Source organism: Candoia aspera, chromosome 6 (genome assembly GCF_035149785.1).
Source record: "Candoia aspera isolate rCanAsp1 chromosome 6, rCanAsp1.hap2, whole genome shotgun sequence".
Classification (NCBI taxonomy): domain Eukaryota; kingdom Metazoa; phylum Chordata; class Lepidosauria; order Squamata; family Boidae; genus Candoia; species Candoia aspera.
In genome coordinates this window covers 43,829,643-43,848,845 of record NC_086158.1, presented here as the reverse complement: position 1 = coordinate 43,848,845, position 19,203 = coordinate 43,829,643, and the positions used below count along the sequence as shown (strand labels likewise).

General features: G+C 39.9%; 1 protein-coding gene across 2 annotated transcripts; it reads right to left on the bottom strand.

The window, feature by feature from the left end:
* Window positions 1–1,100: 1,100 nt before the first annotated feature.
* On the bottom strand, window positions 1,101–17,677 carry PROC (protein C, inactivator of coagulation factors Va and VIIIa). 2 transcript variants are annotated; one of them, XM_063306914.1, is made up of 9 exons: window positions 17,574–17,677; window positions 16,967–17,055; window positions 16,327–16,505; window positions 15,726–15,750; window positions 13,188–13,298; window positions 11,030–11,176; window positions 5,537–5,631; window positions 4,291–4,408; window positions 1,101–1,694 (listed from the first exon to the last, which is right to left on the bottom strand). In XM_063306914.1, exons 2-9 carry the CDS (start codon window positions 17,034–17,036, stop codon window positions 1,144–1,146), a joined length of 1,296 nt encoding a protein of 431 aa, XP_063162984.1. In that variant the 5' UTR covers window positions 17,037–17,055; window positions 17,574–17,677; the 3' UTR covers window positions 1,101–1,143. The 2 variants fall into 2 exon arrangements, with proteins under 2 accessions (XP_063162984.1, XP_063162985.1); XM_063306915.1 differs by having other exon boundaries at window positions 16,327–16,487.
* Window positions 17,678–19,203: the final 1,526 nt, after the last annotated feature.

Below are 19,203 nucleotides of genomic sequence, written 5' to 3'. Positions count from 1 at the left end.
TGATAGTATTAAAGACTGCTGAGAGGTCTAAAAGGACAATAAGAAGTGCAATACCCCTGTCCAGATCTGATACAGATCATCCAGAAGAGCAAATGCTGCCATCTCAATCCCATGCATAGGCCCGAACTCAGACTGAAAAGGTTCTAGATAATCCACTGCTTCTAGGGTGCTGCCTAGCTGATTTACTACCACCATCTCAACAACCTTCCTCAAAAAGGGAAGGTTGGAGACTGGATGATAATTATTGAAGACCATAGGATTGAAAGATGGCTTCTTCAGCAAAGGATGCTCCATGGCCTCCTTCAATGTAGCCAGGAACTGTCCCCCATATAAGGAGGCATTGACAAACTCATGGATCCACCTGGTCACTCCTCCACCCATTCCCCCAACATCCATGTTGCAGAAGAGAGCACTCCATTCACTTCTTTGGAGCTCAGAGGCCAAGATAATGCTCTGGTCCCCAGTACATACTGTGCCCCTGTGGAGGTAAAACTGTAGCAAATCCAAGCAATGTTGTTGATGAAGTGCTGTGCAAATTGGTCACAGTGCAAGGCAAGACATTTCTCTAATGACTCCTCCCTAATAGGGATTTAATAATCTTAAACAGGGCCATTGGATGACAGTTAATTGATGCAATAAGGGAGGAGAAGTATGTCTGTTTCACCTCCCTTATCACCACACTGTAGGTGCAAATATGGGCATATGCCAATCCTTGGTTCAGTTTGCTTCTCATCTCTCTCCACTGGCATTCCAGACATCATCTTCCAGAGGGTCTCATTAAACCAAGGTACCAACTGGAAATGGCACCCAGAAAGAAGCCACTCATGGGCAATAGAGTGCAGTGCCCAGTTTGTATCCTGATGCCCATGGTTGATCAAGTTTTGAACTGAACTGTCTGCCTAACAGCTGGGAAAGTCCCCAACTGTCCTCTTAAAACCAAGGTTGTTGTAAGATCAGGATTGTCATAGGAAACTTTTCCTGGATGTGACCAAAGTGAGTTTGACCAACATTCTTTGCAAAGAATCTGTGGTATATCTTCTAAGTACCTGTAATATGTAAGATAGTGAGACTATTGAAGAAATGTATCACAAAGCACAGGATCACTTGTATGTTCTGTTTTTATTAATTATGAGCATAGTAATTTTATGATTTCATTTTCTGACCAATCCAGTCAAGAAATGAACTGATGTTAGTGTAGATTCCAAAATTATTAGGATCCCCACAGCCTTCTCCCCAGCTCACTATTCCAACTAGGAACCAGGTGTTCTTGAATTTTACGGTCATAGGACCACCACTGTCTCCATGACAAGCATCTCGTATTTCTCCCTGTATCCCTGCACAGAACATGTTATCTGTAATAGAATTCCACATAGCATGGACACAGTCATTCCGTGATGCTACAGGAATTTCAATAAACTTGAGAACAGAGGAGAAATTCTTCTTGCTATCCTCACTCTGGCTTCCCCAGCCTGTCACTATTGTTTGGGTCCCTTCTGCCATCAGGTGCTGGTTTGCCAGGTTTTTGGTAGGCAGGCAAATGGGCACAATATACTTATTGACAACAACGGGATGGGCTAGATGCAGTATTGCAATATCATTATCAGAGGTGACCGAAGAGTAATTTTCATGAGGCAATAGCTTGTCAGCAATGATGGTTGTCTCACTTTGGTCTATTCGCCGTCGGTGATATTTCCCTGTAAAAGCAACATAAAAATTGGAGAAGATACTATTTCCTTGAAACTAAGCCAAGCCTATCTTTCTCAAAACAGTTTAAAAAGACATTTAATAAAGGTTGTACTTTTCCCCTGAATTTTAGAATAAGCAAACTCCAAACTATAGTAGGAATAAATAGCTACTGTATACAGTTATAATACAGATCCAATATCCCTACAGAATTTGCATGCAGTAGGAAAATTGCATACTATATTGTTCTTGCAAAGCCAAAGATCAGAGGAGGCAAAGGAGAAAGGAAAAGAAGGAGGAAGTATGCACATAACATAATTGGATAGAGAAAATCAGACTAGACGTGGGAAGACACAAGACCATTCGTTTTCTCTATAACTCTATAACTGGTTGAATAGGATAGGAGAATCAAGACAACAATACACACATTTCACTTTTTCAAACCAAAATATCAGCCACAGGTAGTATGTGAATATTGGATATTTTAAAAAATGAAGAAAAGCCTGCGTGAATCAGTTAATAGATTCCTCCCATCTAACCCAGCATTTTCTTCCTACTGTGACCAAACAGTGCCTCTGGGAAGCCCCCAAACAGCCTCCTCCTTGTGTTCCTCAACAACTAGCACTGAGCTAGTTGCTAGACTGTCTCCATAGTAGCGGATTACATCAATGATTTCTCAAACTCCCCTCCCCACTTTCAAGCCATCCAAGCTGATGCGGACAGCATTATACCTTGTGGGAGGAATTTCATAGTTTAAATAGAGGCTGTGTCAACAAGTCCTCCTTCATCAGTCTTTTATCTTGCACCACTGAGCTTCCTTAAATAACCTCAAGTTCTAGTAGTGTATTGTGAGAAAGGGAGAAAAACTCCCAAACCATTTTATTACATTATGTGTAATTTTACACAGCAGTATCATGTCCTCAGCTTATTTGCTGTCTAAGCCCCAAGGCTCCCAATGTTCCTTTCCTCAGAGTGAAATTATTCCAACCTTTTAATCATTTCATTTGCCTTTTCTGTGGCTTCTCAAGATTTGCTGACTGGCAAACAGAAAAACAAAAATAGTATTTGTGACCAGTCCCCCACTGTGGTGCAATCTGGTCACAGTCAAAATTAACAAGTAAAAGCTAACAATAATTACAATTATATGGAAGTAATAAATTCAATATGCAGCATAATATAGTTACTGTCACAGCAAAAACCCTAACTTTATAAACTGGATAAAAGTGCAGTTTCCCCTTAATGAGAATTAAAGAGTGAACTTGCCAAACAACTACAGGTAGTCCTCACTTAACAACCATTCCTTTAGTGATGGTTCGGACTTACGACAGCAATGAAAAAACTGACTTACAATTGATTCTCACACTTATGACCATTGCAGCGTCCCCACGGTCACGTGATCACAATTTGGGCTCTTGGCAACTGGTTCACATTTATGACTGTCACAGTGTCCTGTGGTCATGTGATGGCCATTTTTACTTTCCTGGCTGGCTTCTGGCAAGCAAAATCAATGGGGAACCACATGATTCCTTAATGACCATGTGGTTCATTTAACGACCACCACAAAAAAGGTTGTAAAATTGGGTCAGATTTGTTTAATGACTGTTTTGCTTAGCAACCAAATTCTGGTCCTAATTGTGGTCATTAAGCAAGGACTACATGTAGCACATTCTTCCAGTGCCACCCCTCCGCCACTTTTCCTGGTGTATCTAAAACCATATATGCCAACATTTTTGTTTCTGCAGGATGTTTCAACAAATTGCAGATGGAATAGTGAAGTAGGCATAGTAGTTATGCTTTGGGTTTAATTACTTTCCTTTATATTATTTGTATAACTATTTTGCAGGCTGTGTGCTTAGGAGCCTGAACAGAATGGTCTACTCAGAAACATGGTGTTTCTCCCAACAGATCAGATCTGATTGGTGGCTGGGTGCTTCCAGCATTTAAGCCTCTACCTGAAAACAACATGATGATCAATAGAACAAACTTTGTCTTCCTGGAAACCTTGACCTCATACTTCTTACCTTTGAACGCTGGCTAATAGTAAGATACTTTTGTTTCTCTTAAATTTGGATGAGACTGGAATTGTAGCTCTGATGTCAGCTGTGAATGCTTCTGCCAGTTCTTGGCCTTGGACTGTTAGTGTCAGTGATCTTGCATCACAGGCAGGATGCAACAAAGTTTAAATTTTAAAATCTTTATACTAAGAATTCTATTTCTGGAAAGATCAGTTCAGACACAGAATCCTTTTACACAAATGTTATTTCTTTCGGTCTGGCCCTCAGTGTAACTCATGCCAACCTGCTTCTTATGATGGCTTGTCCATTTCATCAGGAGAAGAGTTACACATGTTGGCTGTATCTAGCCAGAGTTAGGAATTCAGCAATCTCTGCAAAAATGTGCATAATACAGTGCTTCTCAACCTCAACAACTTTAAGATGCATGAACTTAAACCCCCAGAATTCCCCAGCCAGCATGGAATTCTGGGAGTTGAAGTCCACGCATCTTAAGAGTTGCTGAGGTTGAGAAAGACTGCATTATACAGTGGAGAAGATACTTACTGACACACCTCACATTAAAAAAGAATACAGGAGTTACGATTTTCCTTACCGAGGGTCAGTTTGATTCTCTGTTCGTCCACCACACAGTGAGCAGCTGTCAGTACCCAGGCGGGATGAATGAGAACACCACCGCACTTAAATTCACCTGCACTATTGCTCAGCATAACCTGCAAAGGAAAGGAGGAAGAAGCTGCTGAATCTGTTCACTTGCCTGTGCCATATATTACTCTGCTGGTGATCAAAGTATCTGATTTTGGCAAATTGTTAGGTCAAATGGCAACAGCCCTGGGATGTTTTGCTGGTCAGGATATTCTGAATGGAAAATATTAGAAGGAATGCTACAGGAACTGCGTAAATTTAAATTTCTTGTGATGCTGTACTTATCTTCCCAATCGGTATTGAAATTGCCATTTTTGTGCTCAGCAAACTGTTGGGATATTTTATATTACAATAACTTCCAAATGGAATTATTAATTTGGGGGCAGCTCAGGCTGAAATTTTGTCATCTGCTCTGAAAATTCCTTACAATCTTGAAGCCGCTCCAGAACGAGGTTGCAGGTGAGGATTCACAGTGCTGTCAGCCATAACTTTTAATGACAAGTGCTTCTGCATTGCCCCGTTTATGTCCTTTCTTTAGGCTAGGACTACGTCTCCCAGAATACTTGGCTGAGAGTTCTGAGAGTTCCATTCCCAGACATCTACGGGGCACTAGCGTGAGTGAAGATGGTATGACGGGCTGGCCACTTACTGTGTGCTCTTCAACATTAGGTTAGGGATTTAACATTGCAACTTGGAAAAATCAGGTCTCCTTCAATGGTTGTAGTAACTAGTGTCCATGATAAAATGCATTAGCTCCTAATCCTCTTTTTGTAGACGTTGGCCTTCAGCAACCCCTCTGACTATGGTTGCTGCAAAGTTACAGCATAGTTTCCTACCATTCTGAAGTGGGAAACTAAATTGTAAGTCCTAAAATAGGCATATCACAGGCAAAAAATGAAAACTCAGCCCTACTCATATATGTGATATAGGTCATCCCCTTCCTCTTTGTAGCCCTTAAACCAACTTCCCATTCTTAAGTATGTTTCCTAGATACTAGAAGATCTGCAGCCTGGTATATTCAACAGCCTTCTCTGCTTTGGCATGATGGCAGTTATCTAGAAAATATAGCGAACAGTATTTGATGTTGTAAAGTTTGAAATAAAAAGGATTTACAAGCCAACACATGGGATAAAACAGATGTCCATGTGATAGAAAGACCAAAGCTAATACAAGCTGAAGATTTTATCACTACATACTTGCCAAGGGCTGTCTCCTTTTTTTCCAGGTTTACCCCCAATTATTTTTGCAATCTTTGATTTGGATTCTACAACTCTCCCACAGGAATACTCCACTGTGAAAAAAGGAAGGAAAAGAGGTTTGAAATACCAGTATGATCCCTTAGTAATCATCCCAGTATTCAGTCAAAATTTTACAACTAGTTTGTATTTTGTTTCTTTCTAACTTATTTTCTATAAACCCTGCAAGCTGTCTTCCCAATTTCTCATCTCAAACAGTAGGAAATTTTTCCCCAATTATTTTGACTTTTATAAAGAAAGTTAAGCATTTTTTCATGACTACTTGCACTTTTGTGAAATACATGTAAAAACACACATACACAAACTTAATCTACTTCTTTGTAGTACCAATGACATTCAGTGGCCAATACATGTATTAAAATCAAAGACACAGTTTAAAGAAAGTGGACATCTTGTTCAAAATGAAGTGGCAGAATTTTGACTGTATCAATATAAAGTGCAGAACAGACTAAATATCTGAGTCTGATCCCTTGAATAATTTGCTTATTATCAAGCTCTTAGCAACAGAAAACACAAAGTCTTTTTAAATCAGATTTATTGAAAGGTGTTAGGTAGAGAAATCTGGACGCTTTTACTTCAGAACTCTCTTTATCCCTAAGTTTGCTAGGGTACAGGCTTCCTAAGTCTCTTGTTTAGCCACAGGGAAGTGTCTAATAGTTTTTCCAGTGATGGAGTTATGTGTATGATGTTCTGAGCTAGTAATGTTTGGGAAACCATTATCCAGTTTCTCAGGTTCTGAGACGCTCATAACAAAATCTTTTTTTCCCAACAATATGCCAGGTGGAAAGCTTTATTTTATTTTCAATGTGGGGTTCAAAAATGTTTTCCTGCCCCAAGTATGAAGTGATATGTTACAGAATTTTGCCACTTTATTTTGTGTAATTCATTGAGTAAATGTCACATTGAACCTTCTTTGAATGTCTTCTTTCAGGTTTCCCTAACTGGGCTGTCCACTATGTTGGCTCTGAGAATTCTAGTAATCCCAGCATATTTGGGAGGCACTAGGTTGGAAAAGATTGCCTGATTCAGATTGAAGAGTGCTATTTTATCCATGTTTACTTGGAATTAAATCCTCCTCTTCTTAAAGGAACGTACTCCATAGTAAGTGTATTTAGGATTGCATCTTAACCATTACTGAAATCAGTGGAATTTCAAAGGTATTTGATTCATTGCAATATACCCCCATCCCAATAAAAATTTATGTCTTACTCATGGAACTTCCAAAGCCCTGGTGTTTGCATATGCAGCACCTAGAACTGACCTTCTTTACTCCACACACTTCCCACCCCTCCACTTCAGTGACCAGCAGTCACAGTCATACCCATTTGGAAGACCCCTGAAATTTATTTATTTATTTATTTAAATTATTTATATGGCTGCCCAACTCACTCACAGTGACTCTGGGTGGCTTACAAAAATAAAACCCCAAATACAAAACTCACTACACCCACACACCCCTGGAATGCACACCCTGCATTGTCACCCTGCCAGGAGCACAACTCAGGCCTTGAGGCTTCTTTATGCAAGTATCCTGTCTGGCTGAGCATCCATTTTGTATTTCTTACTAGTCCACATAACAGGTTCTCTTTTTTAATGTTTTATAGTAGAAAATCAAGATAAAAACAACTTTAAATAAAATATACAATGGATCATGGAAGAAAACACCAGAAGGTTATTTTCTTTTTACAGATAAGGGTGTAGGGAATTTTGTTAACTCACAATTTATGGCAGCTCAGTTGGCAGGACATTAAGTCACTAGACTTCGGACATAGGAAAATTGAGCATGGACGTTGCTCTTTGCAAGTTTTCATCACACACTGTGATATGGACTCAGAGTTAGGGCTTTCTGCACTTTTTTTCAGCAGAATTCCAACTTTTTAACATGCATTGCAAAGTCTTGGGGAAACAGCCAGCTGGTATTCTGGAAAGAACTTCATTATGTGATTTTCAGTGAGCCTAAATACTGTTTTCTTTGAACGAGGGTGACTCACAGAAACAGTATATAATGCTTTTCCCTCAATAAAATGAACAGCAGTATTTCTATAGTCTTCAGCAAAGGATCATTACCTTGTCGTGGTGCTGGAGCTTGAGCACCTCAATGATGCCATGAGCTAAACCGTGAAGGGCCACCCAAGACGGGAAGGTCATGACAGAGAGGTCAGACTAAATGCAATCCCTGGGGAAGGTAATGGCAACCCACCCCAGTATTCTTGCCGTGAAAACTGAATGGATCAGTACAACCAGAGATATGTCGGTATACCATCGGAAGATGAGACCCCCATGTCAGAAGATGGTCAAAATGCTACTGGGGAGGAACAGAGGATGAGTTCAACTAGCCCCAGACGTGATGACGCAGCTAGCTCAAAGCCGAAAGGACGGCTAGTGGCCGACAGTGCTGGTGGTGAACGGTGAATCCGATGTTCTAAGGATCAACACACCATTGGAACCTGGAATGTAAGATCTATGAGCCAGGGCAAATTGGATGTGGTTATTTGTGAGATGTCAAGATTAAAGATAGACATTCTGGGCGTCAGTGAACTGCAATGGACTGGAATGGGCCACTTCACATCAAATGACCACCAGATCTACTACTGTGGACAAGAGGACCACAGAAGAAATGGAGTAGCCTTCATAATTAATAGTAAAGTGGCTAAAGCAGTGCTTGGATACAATCCAAAAAACAATAGAATAATCTCAATTCGAATTCCGGGCAAGCCATCTAACATCACAGTGATCCAAATATACACCCCAACCACAAATGCTGAAGAAGCTGAAGTAGAGCAGTTCTATGAGGATCTGCAGCACCTACTAGACAACACACCTAAAAGAGATGTTATTTTCATCACGGGAGACTGGAATGCTAAGGTGGGCAGGAATTACCTGTAATTCCAGGTGTCATTTACCTGGAATTACAGGTAAGCATGGCCTGGGTGAACAAAACGAAGCAGGACATAGGCTGATAGAATTTTGCCAAGACAACTCAATGTGCATAACAAACACTCTCTTCCAGCAACCTAAGAGACGGCTTTATACATGGACTTCCCCAGATGGACAACACCGAAACCAGATTGACTACATCCTTTGCAGCCAAAGGTGGCGGACATCTATACAGTCGGTAAAAACAAGACCCGGAGCTGACTGTAGTTCAGATCATGAACTTCTTCTTGCACAATTTAGGTTCAGACTAAAGAGATTAGGGAAGACCCACAGATCAGCTAGATATGAGCTCACTGATATTCCTAAGGAATATGCAGTGGAGGTGAAGAACACATTTAAGGGACTGGACTTAGTAGATAGGGTCCCAGAAGAACTATGGACAGAAGTCCGCAACATTGTTCAAGAGGTGGCAACAAAATACATCCCAAAGAAAGAGAAAACCAAGAAGGCAAAATGGCTGTCTGCTGAGACACTAGAAGTAGCCCAAAAAAGAAGGAAAGCAAAAGGCAACAGTGATAGGGGGAGATATGCCCAATTAAATGCAAAATTCCAGAGGTTAGCCAGAAAAGATAAGGAATTATTTTTAAATAAGCAATGCGTGGAAGTGGAAGAAGACAATAGTATAGGAAGGACAAGAGACCTCTTCCAGAAAATTAGAACCATCTGAGGTAAATTCCAGGCCAAAATGGGTATGATCAAAAACAAAGATGGCAAGGACCTAACAGAAGAAGAAGAGATCAAGAAAAGGTGGCAAGAATATACGGAAGACCTGTATAGGAAGGATAACAATATCGAGGATAGCTTTGACAGTGTGGTCAGTGAGCTAGAGCCAGACATCCTGAAGAGTGAGGTTGAATGGGCCTTAAGAAGCATTGCTAATAACAAGGCAGCAGGAGACGATGGCATCCCAGCTGAACTGTTCAAAATCTTGCAAGATGATGCTGTCAAGGTAATGCATGCTATATGCCAGCAAATTTGGAAAACACAAGAATGGCCATCAGATTGGAAAAAATCAACTTATATCCCCATACCAAAAAAGGGAAACACTAAAGAATGTTCAAACTATCGAACAGTGGCACTCATTTCACATGCCAGTAAGGTAATGCTCAAGATCCTGCAAGGTAGACTTCAGCAACTCATGGAGCGAGAATTGCCAGATGTACAAGCTGGGTTTAGAAAAGGCAGAGGAACTAGGGACCAAATTGCCAATATCCGCTGGATAATGGAAAAAGCCAGGGAGTTTCAGAAAAACATCTATTTCTGTTTTATTGACTATTCTAAAGCCTTTGACTGTGTGGACCATAACAAATTGTGGCAAGTTCTTAGTGGTATGGGGATACCAAGTAATCCTGTCTGCCTCCTGAAGAATCTGTATAACGACCAAATAGCAACAGTAAGAACAGACCACGGAACAACGGACTGGTTTAAGATTGGGAAAGGAGTACGGCAGGGCTGTATGCTCTCACCCTACCTATTCAACTTGTATGCAGAACACATCATGCGACATGCTGGGCTTGAGGAATCCAAGGCTGGAGTTAAAATCGCTGGAAAAAACATTAACAATCTCAGATATGCAGATGATATCACTTTGATGGCTGAAAGCGAAGAGGAACTGAGGAGCCTTATGATGAAGGTGAAAGAAGGAAGTGCAAAAGCTGGCTTGCAGCTAAACCTCAGAAAAACCAAGATTATGGCAACCAGCTTGATTGATAACTGGCAAATAGAGGGAGAAAATGTAGAAGCAGTGAAAGACTTTGTATTTCTAGGTGCGAAGATTACTGCAGATGCTGACTGCAGTCAGGAAATCAGAAGACGCTTAATCCTTGGGAGAAGAGCAATGACAAATCTCAATAAAATAGTTAAGAGCAGAGACATCCCACTGACAACAAAGGTCCGCATAGTTAAAGCAATGGTGTTCCCCGTAGTAACATATGGCTGCGAGAGCTGGACCATAAGGAAGGCTGAGAGAAGGAAGATTGATGCTTTGGAACTGTGGTGTTGGAGGAAAATTCTGAGGGTGCCTTGGACTGCAAGAAGATCAAACCAGTCCATCCTCCAGGAAATAAAGCCAGACTGCTCACTTGAGGGAACGATATTAAAGGCAAAACTGAAATACTTTGGCCACATAATGAGAAGACAGGACACCCTGGAGAAGATGTTGATGCTAGGGAGAGTGGAGGGCAAAAGGAAGAGGGGCCGACCAAGGGCAAGGTGGATGGATGATATTCTAGAGGTGATGGACTCGTCCCTGGGGGAGCTGGGGGTGTTGACGACCAACAGGAAGCTCTGGCGTGGGCTGGTCCATGAAGTCACGAAGAGTCAGAAGCGACTAAACGAATAAACAACAACAATTTCTATAGTGTACTGAATAATATTTTCACGGCTATTCTTTTCCAAGCAACAAAAGAATGATAATTTTCAAAAATCACACTGCAAAATGTAAGACACTTTAAAGAATATTGACATAAATGTATGTTTGCCTGATCATCTCTTTACCTGCAGGTGCACAAGAGGTATGGTTATCCATCAGGCGGTAGTCCAAGGCACAGCTGCAGTAACGGTACTGCTCATTGTTCCGTTCACCCTCGTGGCAGAAATGTTCACAGCCACCATTGGCAATGGAGCAGTTAGTGTAGATGACCTCTGGGCAGCAAAAAATACCGTGGAATGAGATGATCTTATTAAGGAAGGGTCAGTTAATTATTATGGATCAATTAATGTTGTGTGTCTTTTTCCTATAAAGCTACAAAGTGCAAAGTGAACCTTTTTAGGAATGATCATTGGACATTATGCTTCTTTGCTTTCTGTTGCTCAAATATCTGCCTGCAATGAACTGCTTAAATTGGTAGTTCTTTTCATTCCAAGCTAAAAAAGCTTAGCAGGACAGCTAGGACAGCTGAGTGCAACACATCTGACTATGGTTTATATCATATTTGTCATGTAGTTCCAAGCAATTCTGATGCTGTGCTTGGTCCTGGCTTTTCTGGAGACCTCGGTTTGCATTGTCCAAAGGAAATGAGGTAACTGAGCAAGATAGTATCCAGAGCAGGAAGCTTTAGTCAAGTCTTCTGGTCAAGGGGAAACTTTGCTCAGCTCCTAGGAATGGGCCTTCTGGTAAAGGGAGCAAGTTCTCTCTTTCTAATTTGTCTCCTCAGGATTTATTTGGCTGCACACATGACGCTGGCTATTTCCCATCTATGCTGCCTCAGTTACACAATGACTTGTTTATACTGTACAAAGCTTATCAATGTGGACAACAGTAATCAGGGCTGTGAAGTCACTTGGACAATTGGCAATTAGAGCAGGAGGTACCTTGTTCATAACAAATTCTTTCATTTATAAGATTCAGTAATGACTGGAAAATTAATAGTGAAAAACAACCAAACATCACATATCCTTTATAAATTTTGTAGTCTGGAAAGCACTGAGGCATGGAACCAGATCACTTCAAAGGGGAGAGAGATGTTGGGGTCTTGCTATCCAAAATAGGAGATCCCTATAAGGAAAGTAGGGATATAAAGTAATGAAGGCTCTTGCACACACTAGGTAATAGGAGATCTAAGAAGGCCCTACAAATACTAGGCAGCCTTCCTGAATGACTGGATCCCTCTCCTTCGTTACTCCAAAGCTACTGTTAGTTGAAGCCAATAAAAGGTTGTGCCATGATTAACTCAAGAATCTCTGGCCATGTGTGGTCAGTGTCTTTGCTTGGTGGCACAGGCACAAATGTTTTACTGAAGTATATATGATTGACAGTCTAAATCCATACATGTATATAGAGAATATCTTTGTAAAAGATATATAAAAATGTATAAAATCCAGCATTTAAAATCAAAACTGTTTCCATTTGTACAGTAATGGAAAGTCCTATAGGTCTTATAGAATGAATAGGCTACATTTGTCACATATATCTGAAATGTACATACACACACACATGAAAATGACTAGCAATCCCCTATATATCAGCATGAATCTTTTACTTTCCTCTGCATTCGTTAAGTGAAGCTCAACTGCCTTGATCTCTGTGCTCAATTCAAGCCAATGTGACTTTAAAGGTCATAGAATAGAATCATAGAATTAGGGTTGGAAGGGACCTTGGAGGTCTTCTAGTCCAACCCCCTGCCCAAGGCAGGAATCCTCATACCATCTTGGAGAAATGGTTGTCCAATCTTTTCTTGAAAACCTCCAGTGATGGAGCACCCACAACTCCGGGAGGCAAGCTGTTCCACTGCTTAATATATCTCATTGTCAGGAAATTCCTCCTTATTTCCAGGTTGGATCTCCCTCTGATGAGCTTCCACCCATTGCTTCTTGTCCTACCCTCAGGTGCTATGGAGAATAAATTGATGCCCTCTTCACTGTGGCAGCCCTTCAAGTATTGCAAGACTGCTATCGTGTCTCCCCTCAGTCTTATTTTCATTAAGCTAAACATACCATGATTGAGGGCTTGTACTATATTACCACCCCATATATTTACTGATAGCAACTAAATCTTGCTGCTTGGGGATTTGGTAGCAAGGCTTGCATTTGGAAATGCCAACAATATGCACATTCAGTAGCTGTAAATAATCAATTGGAGTTGTTTGAGACAAGATAAGGGGACCCATGGTATAATATCAGCGATAGTAAACCTGACTATCAAGAACAGCATTACCATTTTGGCACAGTCGTCCCTCCCAGCCTTTGTTACATATGCAGTCAAATCGCCCAATGCCATCCTGACAGAGTCCATTGAAACATGGGCTGGAATCACACATATCTCCATCTTTAAAAAAAAAATTACATTAGAAAACCCAGATTGTACAGATCTTTGCAGGATTACCTAACATTTATTTATTTGTCTGTTTATTTGCTAGATCTCTATTCTATTTTTATTCCAAGAGCTCAAGACACCTTAAATGGATATCACCTTTCATTTTACCCCCACAACAATAACCCTGTAAGTAACTTGGCTGAGAGGTAATGACTGGCCCCAAGTCACCTGGTGAGTTTCTGTGGCTAAGGATGGACTTGAACCTGGACCTCTCCCCTTCTACTCCAACTCATAAGTGGATGTTCGAAATGCAGTTCCTCTTTCTCTCAACTACAGAAGTTCTTTCCTTTGTTATGATTCATTTCTTTTGAGTAGATGGGGTTCAGAAAATATTAGCAAAAAGAGAAGCAGAAACTTGTTTGAAATTTAATCCCATTTCAAGATTACAGTAAAATACACGTATTTGTTTAGGCAGATAGGGGTATATACATTTCTATGTTCTTCATTTCATGTCCACTGTCTGTATTAGAGATGAGTAGGTGTCAAGCTTGTGGATCAGAAATCAATGAAGCTCACAGTCCTTCCAATAAAATCTATTTCTGGCTATTCCAATATTTCTACATTTCAACCAGGGGGCATGGGAGGAGGAATAAAATAGTTGTTGCTCTTGTTAAACTAGTGGGAATTTCTTTTTTTTTTCTTTTTTCTGATTACTCAGGATGCTACCAGTAACCTTTAGTTCACCCCCCAACTTTCTAGCACAAACCACAGAAAGTGGTTAAGTGGTGTTAACTATCCCTCTCCAAGTAGAATCACTATTCAAGGAGAAGCTTGGAGGGAAAAAGAGTTTGGTTTTTTCTTCCAGGGAAGCTAAATGATAGAGACCTGTGAAATACTTATCTGCTCATTTTTTCTTGAGTAAGATAAATTCAGCTGGTATATGTATGTGGCTGAACTGTAATGGGATGAAAAATCAATTTCTGTATTTTTGATCATACTACTTTTATTTGTATGCTTTGCAAGACTATAACTTCACTCTGCAAATTCAGATTTATTAATTAGTGTTACTGCTTGGCACTCAATTGATTTTGGTATATTCAGCAAGTTGAGGAATTAAAAACAGGCCTACCATATGTGGCAGGCAAAATATCTAGACAACCACTAAATGGCAGCAAACAGAGAAATCTTTAGTTCTTTTCTATCTTCTGGTGGTAGTCTTGATTTCTGCAGCCCAGATATACTAGCCCTAATCAAAGGAGCATTTGGACTAGTTGACTGTCACATTAACAGCATGAATGGCATATCCTGTCTTTTTGTTTGCATTATCTGAGTTAATTTAGACTAGTTATGAGTTTAACACTATATTTGCTATGGGCTACAGGGCTATAGCAATAAAAAACCAATTAAGTTTCATTCCAATGTAGCCAAATAGTGAGTTTGATTTATTTATTTATTTATTTAAGAAAGTTAACAAATTTATATGGCTATTTAACTCAACCAGTGTGACTCAGGGTGGCTTACAATAACAAAAACTAGCACACCAAGAATTCAATTAAAATAAAAAGAACCCTTACTAGGAGATCAGGAGCTCACAGTTATTACCCTCTCCAGAGAGACTCCCCTTATCTGTATGGCTGAGGAAACTGCCAGGTTTTAAAGCCTTTCTAAAGGTCAGGAAGGTTGGGGCCAAACATATTTATTTATTTATTTTATTACATTTTTATCACTGCCCATCTCCCCCAGTGGGGAGATGGATATGTCAGGGGGAAGGTCATTCCGGAGGACAGACACTGCAACAGAAAAGTCATGCCTCCTGGGTTACATCAGAGAAGGGACCTGAAGTATGTCTACTCTATTAGAATGAGTGGAATGGGCACATACCATTGGGAAGAGGTATAACCTGGTTTTGTAGGGCTTTATAGGTGATAACCAGTACTACACCTGGAAGCCTACTGGGAGGCAATGCAGCTCGCAGAGTATGGTGTTACAGGGCATACCAAGGTACACCCATAACTACCTGTGCTGCTGCATTCTGGACCAATTGCAATTTCTGGATGGTCTTTAGGGCAGCCCCATGTACAGTGAATTGCAGTAATCCAGCCAGGAGGTGACTAAGTCATGAATGACAGTAAGCAAGGCTTCCCAGTCCAGGAATGGGTATGATTGGCACTGAGTTGGGGAGCACAACCCCTGCCACCAGGCAAGGACGGAAAATTTCTTGTCGTGATATGAGGGGGACCTAAAACCCACAGCTACTCAGTTTTGCTGGAATTGAGTTGAAGCCTGTTCTTCCCCTGGAAAGGGAGAGTTACTTCTCTCAATAGCATAAAATAGAGCACATAGTATCAACTAATGGTACACAACTAATGAGAACACATTATGAAGAGGGGAGAAGATACAAAAATGGTCACTAGCACTACTCAATACATCTTTACTTACCATGATATTTTGCCCAGAAATTTAGCTGAAAAGAAATAAAATTTAAGTTAAAACCCTAAGATTCTTTTCTATAACTAGCCATATTATGTTGCAACACCTTTTTTGCAGATAAAAAAATCATGTTCCTCAGTCTGATAATAATAGAATGAACAATTATTCACAATCATTTATCCATTCTGTCCAGCACAATGAAAATGTGGACCAAATGTTTCCAATATTTGGTGAAGCAGTGATGCTATTGTTTTAACATAAATTCAATTGCCAACACAGTGGGCATTACAAATAATAAAAGTTGACCAAGTTGGATATGCTATAAATCCTCCAATTTGGGTCAAGTTCTACTGATAACCACTGAAGCCCAGGAGAAGCTACCAACCAAATAATCCGTCTAAGTGTTTGATGGCAAATATTAGGAATGATAACTTGGTAGTGTGCAGTCCGGAACCACTAAAGAGTAGTCCCACCAACTGCTTGGAATAGACAACATCTTGGGCCAGCTCCTGGGTCAGATTTACCAAGCTAGGATGTTTCTTTCTGCTCTTTAGATTTCAACTGGATAATGAAGTTTGACTCTGTTTCCCAATCTTTCAAAACAACTTACAGTTTTTTCCATGGTTTCAAATATTTCACTGGCTTCCTCAAAATCACACTGTTCTTCTATACATTCTCTTTCCAAGGAACCTGCCTTTAATTCTTCCAAGAAAGTATTTGCCCGCTTTTGGATCTTCAGGACATGATTTGCTTCTTGGCTGCTGTAAAACACTTGGGAATGGGGAGAATCTGTATGGAGCATTTATAGTATTTTTATCTTACAAGTTTCAGAAACATATTGGTGTTTGTCACATAATTTTTCATGATATGAGAAATAATTTTTAAAATGAGAAAAAACACATGCTTTGGGGTAGAATAATTAAGCCAATATAGATTATAATTATTGCTCCTAGTGTTACTCTGCAAAATCCAAATTATGTTGATGAATGTGAGGTCTTATGCTGCAGCACATATTTCTTCAAAATGCAATAAATTGTGTAATTCTGCACATGCCTGCTTTCACGTCAAGGTGATGGTAACATATGAGCTATATCTCTAGGGTGTAACCAGGAATTACTGGAAAAATAATTTTTCCAAGCTACAGAATGCAAGTGATGTTGTATTCTGTCAATTATGCTTAGAGACAGTGCGATGGCTGGCAGGATATAATGTTTATCTGACAATACTTGATATTGGAAAGGATGACATACCTGAGGTTTCATATCCACTAAGCAATATGAAGGCAGCTAAAAACACCAGAAGAGGAATGATTCTCCCCATTGCACAACAGGTTGCACAACTATGAGAATAACCAAAAAGGATTGTTTTAGAGAAATGCATGCTTTTGCATATTTTCAAGATTATATATTTAAGAAAGCACAGGCGGATACTTGATCCTTAGAGTAGGGCATACAAAGTTTGCTGCATAGTTTAATATGACTCTTAAGTTTTATACCGTATGTTGGCCTTGGAAGTAACGTCTTCCCAACCACCACTTCTATCTCTTTATCTAATTAACTAACTGGCAACTTTCTGTTTATTTGACAGTACCACATTCAGTTTAAGGGTTTTTTCTTTTTCATTCCTGTTCAAAATTTAGTCATTGCATTCATGTGGTTGAGCGATTCCCAAATAAAAAAACAAACAAAAATACCCCACAAGATAACTGGGAACTAAACTAAATGTATTGTCAATTCTTTTACAAGCTTTCCCTAATTATCTTTTAAATTTCTTATCCCTTTTATTTGCATTTGATTTAGGTAAAAATATTATTTAGAATTTTAAACCAAATATCTGAACAACAAAAAAAGGACTTACTGATCTCACTGGCTGAATCAGAGTAGTCTACTCTTCCGCCATTGAATGCAAAGGACATTAGTTAATCCATAACCTCAAATATTTACTCAGGAGATACCCTCTAGCAACCTTCCTTTCAGTTAAACAAAAACTGCTCCTCTGGGATTCTACATTTAGAAAAGAAAATCAGGAATGATTTGCTTTTTAACATGTGTTTTTCTTTCTGATTTTCTTCTCTAATCATTGCTAGGTAAGCAATGGCTAATTAGATAAATGCTAGTTTTCTATAAATTCAACTCTGTTTCAGCTTTATTTCTTTACAAAAAATATATCTAGCCTAAAAACTGGATATTTGAGAAATGAATCAAGGTCCTTCACGAAACTATACAACTTTACACTTGTGATAGTATGAGTTGTCACTATCTTTCATTTGTTGCCCTCACTTGAGTTCCATTGCTTCTTTAAGGTCCCCCCCCCTTAATAGTTATGCTAAGGAAAGAAACAGGATAGTGTACAGAGTCTTTTGAGTAACACCTTCTAATTTTATAGCTGGGACCCTCCAAAATCCTTAAGATTTCCCACCAAGCAATTTCAAGTTGAGGTGACCACAAGAGAGCACCAGAGAGCTATAGTTGTTTGCTCCTTACACTGATTTCCTGAGTTTTCCAGTGACATCCTGGCCCCACAAAGCAGTCATCTTAACCTAACAGCAGATTTGTCGGCACTACAGTTCCCAGAATTTCATCAACTTTCTCTGCAAGAGGCTATCTCTTGCCTCCACATACTTTTGGTTAGATTTTAATTAGCATTAGCACTTTTTTTTTTTTTTACTTTTGTGACTTTAAACAAGTAGGCTACTTGATTCAAGCCAATTTGACATTTCTTGTCCTATACAGTTCATCCAGCCTCCCTGTGGCACTAGAATGGAACATCTCTTCCATGTGTTCAAGTTCCCTTTGGACAAGTCCGCCCATGTGGGGCATGTTAAATTCAAATCCATGGTATGTGATGAAGGCTGACTCCTCCCTATCTCTTTCAGTGACAATTGCAAGTACCCTTTGGTCACGTCCAGTATGAAAATAAACCTGGCTACCCCATCTATTCCAGCAAGTTATCAATGCAAGTCAGTGGAACTAGTCAGGCTCCTCCTTACTCCACCCACCTCCCAAGGCTTGGGACCAAGGTAACAGGGGAAACTATGAGCGGGTCATATCATGCCTGCATCCCTCCAGCCTTTTCAGGGGAAACTATGAGCGGGTCATATCATGCCTGCATCCCTCCAGCCTTTTTTGTGGCTTTATGTTGCCATGCTGCTGCTGAGTAATGAGTAGTGTCCAAGAAAGAAAAAAAAAGGATGAAAAAGAAGTAGTTAACACTGTTCAAAAGTTAACAAATGCTAAGGCTGCAGGTGTACATAGTGTCATTAGAGAAATGGTAAAATATGGGCATGGTTTGCTTATAGGAGTACGATTTGTTTAATATGAAGACTGTTTCATGGGGCTGCCTGTGGAATTCTGGGAACTGAAATCCACACATTTTAAAGTTGCTGAGGTTGAGAAATGCTGATCAAGAAGGCACTCGTTTGGGAAAGGCTACTTAACAGATTGCTTTGTCTTCATTCTTCTTAGCACTCTTATTGCTCTCAAAATAC

Bases quoted from the DNA above. Each gene is read 5' to 3' on its own strand.
- PROC (XM_063306914.1), bottom strand. From the start codon at position 17,036: ATGGGGAGAATCATTCCTCTTCTGGTGTTTTTAGCTGCCTTCATATTG. The intron at 11,177-13,187 runs GTAATGCTGTTC...TTTGCTGCCCAG, and splicing joins GGGACGACTGTGCCAAAATG to AGGTCATCTACACTAACTGC. The intron at 1,695-4,290 runs GTAAGGAAAATC...TTGCTTTTACAG, and splicing joins GAGAATCAAACTGACCCTCG to GGAAATATCACCGACGGCGA.